At 41.8% G+C, this 9,184-nt stretch overlaps 1 protein-coding gene across 1 annotated transcript in view; it reads left to right on the top strand.

Moving 5' to 3' along the window:
- LOC106536135 (brain-specific angiogenesis inhibitor 1) overlaps positions 1 to 9,184 on the top strand; it is a gene marked incomplete at its 3' end in the record, with an annotated part of 35,593 nt that overhangs the window by 20,536 nt on the left and 5,873 nt on the right. The window contains 4 exon segments of the mRNA XM_014033332.1: positions 3,177 to 3,335; positions 5,517 to 5,621; positions 7,943 to 8,107; positions 8,419 to 8,583. Coding sequence (XP_013888786.1) covers positions 3,177 to 3,335; positions 5,517 to 5,621; positions 7,943 to 8,107; positions 8,419 to 8,583 — 594 coding nt within the window.

Raw genomic sequence — 9,184 nt, 5'->3', positions numbered from 1 at the left:
TAATAGTATAGTATAATACAGTTATTATTAATAATATTTTTTATGATTTCTACATCATTTTTTTCACTATGTTGCCAACATGTACAGTAATGGTAAATCCAGAGTCTTGCCCATTCTGCTTAGTGTCGTAGCTTCTACAGTAGATCGCATGGGCACATGGTCCAAACTCAATCCAGTTGTTACATCCATGTTTTAGGTTTTTTTTTTCTTTTTTTGTTTGTTTATTGTTTATTTTGGCAGCAGCTGCGTCGGCACCCTTCAACATTTCTTCAGAGATGTTCTAGTCTACCAAAACCCAGCCACTTGTTCTTATTCTGAAAACATCAGGAGCTTTGGGACGTCTGTGAGTTTCACACAATTTGAAACTGATCTGGTTTTATTTGTTGAGATGGGGTGAAGCAGAGTCCTGCTCTGAAGCTAACTGACAAATCAAATGTTAGATTTAAGAGTAAACCATCTTTACAAATAATGTTAGATAATAATAATGATGAGCTTGTGGGACGCGACGGATTAAAAACAAATGCAAATTTAGTTTCTGAGGAAAAGACGTCTGCATGTTTGATTTGTATTTTTCACTGTCAAACTCATCGTTAGGCACGTTAATGCGCAGCTGCTGTGTGTGTGTGTGTGTGTGTGTGTGTGTGTGTGTGTGTGTGTGTGTGTGTGTTCATGCCTCACTCTTTTGACTGAATCAAGAGCTCTCCACTGTGCCCTATCACATCGTGCCCCCCACCCCCAATGAAATTGATTTGCAGGTAATTAAAAGCGTGTGTCTGGATGTGGGCCAACTTCATGTTCTATTCATGCAGATTAATACATATTTGTCGTCGCCTGTGGGGGCTTAAAGGCATCTGTCTGTGCCATTAAACATTTATGAGCATGCAAGACACAGACAGGCAGAGAGTCGTTCGGCAGCACTTTAGCCCATCCTTCTCATATCGGCACACATCTTAATGGAGAGCATTAAATCAGAATGGCCAAACAGGGAATTTCACAATGACAATGGCATTCATCACGCCTCGGTTTTAGAGGGAGAAAATGTCCCCTCAGACCCTTTTTCACCACGAGATCCCATCACTCTGTGATGCTCATTGCATGCTTTCTCACAAACAACCTCATCCACCATGCATCTGTGTTCATGAGTGCTTTAATGCCTTTTTGACAGAACAGCTGCTTTACATGTGAAGCTAGTTTCAAAATTAGACTTTTTTTTAAATATCAGTGTAACCAGATAGCACCTGTAACTTCTTTGTTCTTTGCATGTGACCTCAGTTTGTATGAGATGGGCATGAGGACCAGAAGACCAGAAGAATGTGTTCATGTTAAATATATAAATAAAACATCATAACAGCCAGGCTTTACGTTTTCCAGTAAGATTTTAAGAAGTTCCGATTCCTCTGAGTTATTTGGACTATAGCTGGAGTGCGACAGCCATTTTGAAAAGCTGTGACTCCAAAAGCTGTGTAGTCAATGATTGTTGTTTAAAGGGCATTTTCTGTGGAGTTCTGGTGCCGGTCCAAGCTTGGATACCCTGAGGGTTGGTCAGGAAGCCCATCCAACTAACTTGCAGATGTATGACTGCTTGGCTGAATCAGTCTGGGGTCGACACAGCAGGATGTCAGGAGGTTTGGAGGCAGGGAATCCACGTGGTGACACCTAATGGCAGAGCATCCAATCATTACTTTTTATGCTTCGACAGACTCCCATTTTAAGCAGAAATGTGAAGCCTCAGAGTATGAGTTAGGGATTACACAACCCATTCTTACTCTCAAGTCGTCACATATTGATGCTTTTCCAAGGATTCCTCTGCGTCCGGTTTTGACACGTCAGGTACCACCCTCGTGTCATTTATTGATGAGATGGGGTGGAATCCTTTGGCATAATTTCAGAAAGTGTAGAAAATGCACAAAAACTAACCATCCCAAAGCTTAAAATTACCTTTATTCACTCTAGATATCCTGTCCCTGACCCTAGTACCTAAAATTAACCATCAACCCTGATCCCTAAAATTAACCATTTTTAGAAAGTGTAGGAAATTCACGTCAACTACGTGTTCCAAAGCCTAAAATTACCTGATATTCGCCCTAGATGTCCTATCCCTGACCCCACTACCTAAGATTAACCATTAACCCTGATCTCTAATATTAACCACGGACCCCAACTCAAAGACCCCAATGTTTTGCATCCCAACGCATCAAACCCGGATGTCGAGGGAACCCGGAAATACCTGGTGTGTCAACAACTCTGATGAACTGACAGGATACAGTAGTGCTGTTGGACCACTGGACCTTTTGTCTGGCCGTGTGTCTGTTAGAAATCTTGGGGTGATTTTGGATTCTGATTTCAAATTTAAAGAACAGGTCAGCTTTTATCATCTGAGACTTATAAGTAAAATCAAGGATTACCTGCCTCATAATGCACTTGAGAGGGTTATTCATGCTTTTATCACTTCTAGACTGGACTACTGCAACTCCCTTTATTGTGGGATGGATCAGTCTTTGGTTCGTCGTCTACAGCTGGTTCAGAACTCAGCTGCCCGTTTATTAACAGGGACAAGACGTCACGAACACATCACTCCGATCTTATATTCTCTTCAGTGGTTGCCTGTTTTTTTTAGAATTGTTTTTAAGATTTAGTTTTTAGTTTTTAAATGTCTAAATGGTTAGGCACCTCATTATCTTACTGAGCTTTTACAGCCTCACATTCCAAATAGATCCCTGAGATCTGTAAATCAAAAGCTTTTAGTTGTGCCCAGGTCTCGGCTTGTGACCAGGGGAGACGGAGCCTTTTCAGTTGCAGGACCTCGGCTCTGGAACAAYCTCCCACTGTCTGTGAGGTCTGCTGGGTCTCTAAATGAGTTTGTCTCTGTTAAAAACTCATGTGTTTAAACATGCATTTGAGTCTGAAGAGCAGGATCATTAGGCCAGCCTTTGCTGTTTTGTTTGATTTTATTGTCCATTTTATTACTGTACATTGCTCATTGTTTTTATTTTATGCTCTTGTACAGCATGTTGGGTTTTATTGTGCTTTATAAATAAACAATGATGATGATGATGATGATCTTATGAGTTACAGCCATGTTTGTCTTTTCTAAGGTCACTTTGCTGTTCGTCTCACATTGGGTCGGCTCCAAAACGTACTCGTCTTATGACTCCTTTTTGTGTGTGTGTTTCCAGGTGGCTGGAGTGTGTGGGGACAGTGGGTGCAATGCAGCAGTGACTGTGGAGGTGGGATCCAGACCCGCACTCGGACCTGTCATTCCCCTCCAGAGGAGTCCTTTCTGTGTGAGGGGGTGGTGGAGGAGGGCCGGCCGTGCAACTCTCAGTCCTGTTCGGGTAAGCCCCTCATCCTCTGTCTTCATCTCTCAGCTGAAACGTGGCGTGTGTAAAAGTGATTTTAGTTTTTGTGCTGTTCCACTCTGTTTTAATTAAAGGGCTCAGGTCAGGGCTCTTTGTGCTTGTCACATAATGTTAGACAAAGAAAATGTCTTTCACTCAAATGACAACAGATCAGGAATGAGTAGCCCGTACATAATTTTGATGTCTCCACATTTTTAGGACTGTTTATTACATTTTATTTATTTTTTGATCAGCTGTTTATCTTCCTCCTGCGATGTATCAACATTTCTTTTTTGAACACCTAAACTTACTTTTTGACAAAATCCATGCTGATCTGTTCAAATACTCAATGATCTCATCTGAGCAGAGGTGCAAGGAGGCATTAGATGGTCAGTAAGCACCACTCTAAGGCCTGAAACAATGAGAATCCAGACAGGAGAGAAGCCATTAGTTAAGTTTTCAAAATAATCTTTTTAGTTTCTATACCCTCTATTGATCAGCCTTGTAAACCCAGGATCACGTCTCATCATGGTCACAGCTCTGGCCCACGTGTGTTTACCAACCAGCTGAGTCTAGTCCTGACTCAGGTCTCCTGTGCAGAGCCTTAGATTTGTGGACAGGTGGTTTAGATTCTCTGAACATTCCTCATTGCTCTGACCTGCAGACACACCGCTCAGTTTGGGTTTGAGGGTTTTGTTTTTTACGATGGACCAGCCTCTGTCTGAGAGTCCTGTTGAGTTCAAACTGTCCCAGGATTTTGTGTTTAGAGAGTTTTTCAGACCCTCCAGCAACACATGGGATAAGGATGCTTTTTGATGTCCATTCTTGTCCTTGTTCTGTTCTGAGGAGTGTTGTTTGGAGTTTCTCTTACTTGTTGAAGATCCAGTTAGGATCTCCACAGGTTTGGAGTTTTGTTGATATGTTTATTTTATTATTATTTTTTTCCCATTCATGTTGGACCTGATGGCGTAAAGCTTTGATGACAAAACAGCTTGTGTTCCAGTGGGTGCTGAGAATCAAACAGAAGGTTCTGATCTTTTGTGAACAGGTCTCCTGTAAACTTTAATGTTGAGGCACCCGTCTGTCTCCATGTCCACCAGACAGTCCAGAAAAGACAACTTGTTGTTGACATCCTCTCTGGTAAAGCTGGTTTTGTTATTGACAGAGTGGACATGTCTGGTGAAAGGTTTTACATCATTAGCTTGGACTTGGACCCAGTATTGTCCACATTCCTGAACCAGTGGCTCGGTGTTGTTTTCTTAAAGTCTGCTTACAAGTACTAGGATATGATCTCCAGCCCAGTTTCCTAGGTTAGATTAATGTTTTCAAATGCTCTTACCTTGTTCTGTACTAAAATAAATGGGATTGTGGAACACTGGATACACATTTTGTTTGGTTAGTTAGGGTTAGCAGTTAAGGTTAGGGTTAGAGGTTAGGGTTAGGTAAGGCAGCTGCACACTCAGCAGACATCCTGCCTCTCAGGCTTCACAACACAACAAAAACAAACAATCAAACTGTATTTCTGCTTGATTGTTAATGTTTTGCTATAATCATGTTGAAGGGATTCATCCTTTCTCGAAGATTGCACCCTTTTAATTAAATCTAAGTTTAACAGCACCAAAATTAAAATCACATGCAGTCTACTTAATATTCCATCACATGAGCTATTAATTTGATCAGAAGTTTTCTTACTAACTCTGTTTCTAAGTGTAGTGTGTATCTGAGCAAAGGGGACTTTGATAGATGAAAAATAAGAACTGGCCTACCTTCTATATGACCATGAATTCACAGGTTTTTCAGTCATTACACCCACAGAAGACTGAAGTGACTCAGTCAGTGCATGTCTGAGTGTTTTAGTCGAGGGAGTGTTGCTGCTTTCACTGAACTCTTAAGTTTTGAGTAGAATGAGTGATATATTTCTCTCCTGCAACAGGAAGTCCTTGCATGATGAGTTTATGTAGATTTGTTTCCCCATTAGCCGCGCTATCCGAGGCACTTAAAGACTAAAACACATCAACACATTACAACCAACAACACAAGTCCCAAGTTTGGCTGATGCTGTTTTGGGTGACCGATCTCGTCACGGTTGTGTCCCAAATGTAAGCCTTTTGATAAAGGATCTCTGGTTGCTAACCCACCCACCCCCTCCCCCCCTGGCCTTGCCTCATCCTCCTTTAGGCAAAGGTCACCATCTCTCTCGCAGCCAGTCACTTCGTTCGCTGGACAACCGCAAGCGCGATGATGCAGACAAGCCCCGCAGCGGACAGCAGAGTCCTCAGACAGGTAAGACAACGGGACGCAGAGGGATCCCATGCATCAGTCACTGTGGCAGCTTGGGTTACCACCAGACCACCTAATGTCCCTTTTCCCCTAGTGCCACTTAGTGTAGTGTCGGTACGGTTCGGTACATTTCCAAGCCATTTCCACTAGGCCAGATTCATGGAACCAGCCCTTTTTTAGTACCTACTTCATTGTGGTTCCAAGTGGTCCTAGTCAACACTAAAATGTGACATCAGAACACTGTTCGTCGCTGAATGGCAAGGGGGTGGAGTCACTGGTTGCGTCTAAGCTGCCATTACGACTCAAGGGGCCATTTTTTCAATTGTAGCAGTGACATTAATTGTGTTTCCATCAGTTTTAATTCAAATTTTTAGCATTTTTTTTAAATTTCAGAACTTATTCGGCAAATGTGTTTCCATCTCTCATTTTGCGCATTAATTTTTTTTCCAAAAAACCCAAAAACCACCTCCACCAACTGCCCAAAACACACCCACTGGAACCGGCCTGAAACGTCAATGGAAAAGCACCTGAACTGACCCGTTCTGACACTACACTAAGTGGCACTAGTGGAAGAGGGGCATAATATTCACATCTATCAAAATCTCCCATAGCCATGCTGTTTCTACAGAGGACTACTGATGAGTACTTCATTAAACTGAGTCCTTCTGTTCCTATGAAGTGAGAAAACACCTAAAGTCAGATTAGTACTTTAGTACTTAGATTTGACAGACAGCTGGAGCTCTAAAATTTATTTCTGATCACAACACATCATGAGCAGAACACATACTAAACTTTCTGAAGAAATGTTGAAGGGTGCCAGAGCAGCTTCTGCCTAAATGATCCAACTTTCATGAACTTTTTTTTCTAAAGACCAATAGTAATTTCAAACTTTTTTTTGTAATATGGCTAATAATCATTTTTATGCATCTATGTTTGATGTAGGCGATATGACAAATTGAAAGTAGCCTTTGCTTCCATATTAGAAGAGAAAATAGAATGGAAGTAAATAAAGCATTGGATGATATAGCATGCTAGTTATATTTCTATTGAGAAATCTTCACAAATTTAGTCTCCGTTGTACAATGTAATGTTTTAATAACATTCTGATAAACCACATATTTTGATGCATTAGAGTAGTAAATCAGAAATTGTAAGAAAGTATTTGATTCAGTGCTTATGATGTGGAAACTTTAATAATTATTTGGCAAACAATAGTTTACGTATCTGTCTGTTTAGGAAATAGTCTCATTAAATCAGGTTGTCTCAGAACTTCACTCCCTCAGCCAACGATGAACACGACAAGTTTAAAAGACAAAGTGTTGCTGCTCCATGCGTAGCATACAAACAGTCTTATATTTATTTTTTAAACGAAGTCTAATTAAAAATGTGTTGCCAAACGTTGAAGCATTTTTCTTTTTACTCATGAACAGAAACTGAGCTCAGGTATCCTTATTTTACCTTCAGTCCAATCTGCATGTTTTCCTTTTTCTGACACTTGTGCCGTTTGCTGTAGCAGTCGAAATGTTTGTGACATAGCAGCAGATATTAGTTTAAATGGTACAAACAGTTTCTGGTCAAAATCGTTGTAAGGAAACAGACATTGAGTGAGGTGCCACTTCCACTTATCTGTTGCCTGTTTCCTGTTTAGGATTCCTCCCCTTCCTCACCCACCCATGACATCCCATTTTTATTCTTAATTGGTTTAGTGACCCGTTAAATCAGCAGAGTCTGAAAGAGAAAAGATGACTGACATATCCTGAGGCAGTGGCATTCACTTCCATGTGGAGTCGATGCAAAGGATATGACATCAGGAGAAATCTGAGGTCCATTTCAGCGGCTGCCTTCTTTAAAATGGGGTGATGGACAAATTTGGAGGAACCATTAGAGCTTTGGCCTCTGTGGACTTCCCAGATGAGAGGGAATGCATCTAGGCTTCTTACAGTTAACGTTCAAAGGACAAAGGTCTGAAACAACCAGCAACAAGCACATTATTTTCATTACATTTGTTTACAACTTCCAGCTAAAAGAAATTGTTCTCATTGCTGTTGTTCTGTCTGTTGGAGAGTGGCTGGTGTATATGATGTAGCCCTCGGACACACCAGCATGTGGTGATTCTTAGACCCATCTTCAGTCGCAAAAACATTCAACCTTTGATGAAGGCAGCTTCTAAAATGTAGCTCAGGCAGAAGCTACGATTGGAGGCGTCGCAGCCCTTCCTCCACAGAGACTTCGTCCTGCATGATAATTAGCTATGCCCACCCCCCTTTTCTTTTCCTCCTTTCTCCCCCTGCCCCATCCTTTACTTATCCCTTCTTGCCCAGTAGACTCAGCTTCAGGTGAGGAGTGGTCATCGTGGAGTGTGTGTTCTGCCACATGTGGGGAGGGCTGGCAGAGTCGCACTCGTTTCTGTGTGTCCTCCTCCTACAGCACCCAGTGTAGTGGGCCACTGCGAGAGCAGAGACCTTGTAACAACTCAGCTGTTTGTGCAGGTAAGCCCTCGCCCCTGCATTCACCCTGTCCTGTCCCCTTTCAGTGCCGTCCTGGTCCTCTTCCCGACCTCGCCTCACTCACAGATAACCTACCTGACTCAGCTCTACAGTCCAACAGGGATGCAAGGGATTTACTTTCTGTTTACTCGCAGTATCATAACTGGCAGATGGCTATTCAGTTATGGAGGGTATTCTCAGAAGAATGTCTGCAGAGTAATGAAAGTGTTATTTCCAGTTATTCCCTGTTGTTGTCTGGATTCCAGGCTCTTGTGTTTGTCTGATGAGTTTGACATTAGCTGCTCTGTTGGCAGTGCATGGTGCGTGGGATGAGTGGTCACCATGGAGCTTGTGTTCATCCACCTGTGGGAGAGGCTACAGGTTCCGGACACGAACCTGCACACCCCCGCAGTTTGGGGGAGACTCCTGTGACGGACCAGAAAAACAGACCAAATTCTGCAACATTGCTGTCTGTCCAGGTGAGCAAACAACCAGAGATGGAATCTTTAATGCATTTAGATACATACTGTATGTATACAGTAATCTTATCTGGACCTTTATGATCAGCTACAAATACTAACCTTTTATTTTATTACAGTTCATTTAATGCATAATCAGTATCACAGTGAATTTTATCTCTACTATAATAACTAAACCTTTTTAAAGAAAACTAAACCCAGGAGTTGATGACTAACTAGAAATCTCTAGAGCAGAGATTCTTAACCCATGGGCTGTGGCCCAATTGTGGGCTGCGAGCGCCACCTTGAGGGCCTCAGAAGAACAACAGTTTTTAAACTTGGGCCGCAGAGGGCCGTGGGACCACATTGATTTTGAATAAGGTGCAATACACTTTCCCACCACTAGTAGCAGTACTGTGCCCTTCAGTTGTTTAAGAACTTTTTTTAATATGTAGAAGAAGAACCTTAGAAACCTGCCGAGAATGGAAACTTGTTTTAAATTAAAAATAGAAGCAAAAATGAAAGTAACTTGTCAAAAAACACCGAAGTTTGTCACTAATATGAAGTGTAGCATCTGTTTTTACCATGCAATATTTTAAAGGTTCAAAACATTATCAAATAC

The sequence above is a fragment of the Austrofundulus limnaeus genome, unplaced genomic scaffold, assembly GCF_001266775.1.
Source record: "Austrofundulus limnaeus strain Quisiro unplaced genomic scaffold, Austrofundulus_limnaeus-1.0 Scaffold1699, whole genome shotgun sequence".
In the NCBI taxonomy this organism is placed as follows: Eukaryota; Metazoa; Chordata; class Actinopteri; order Cyprinodontiformes; family Rivulidae; genus Austrofundulus; species Austrofundulus limnaeus.
This window is presented reverse-complemented; position numbering and strand designations above follow the sequence as displayed.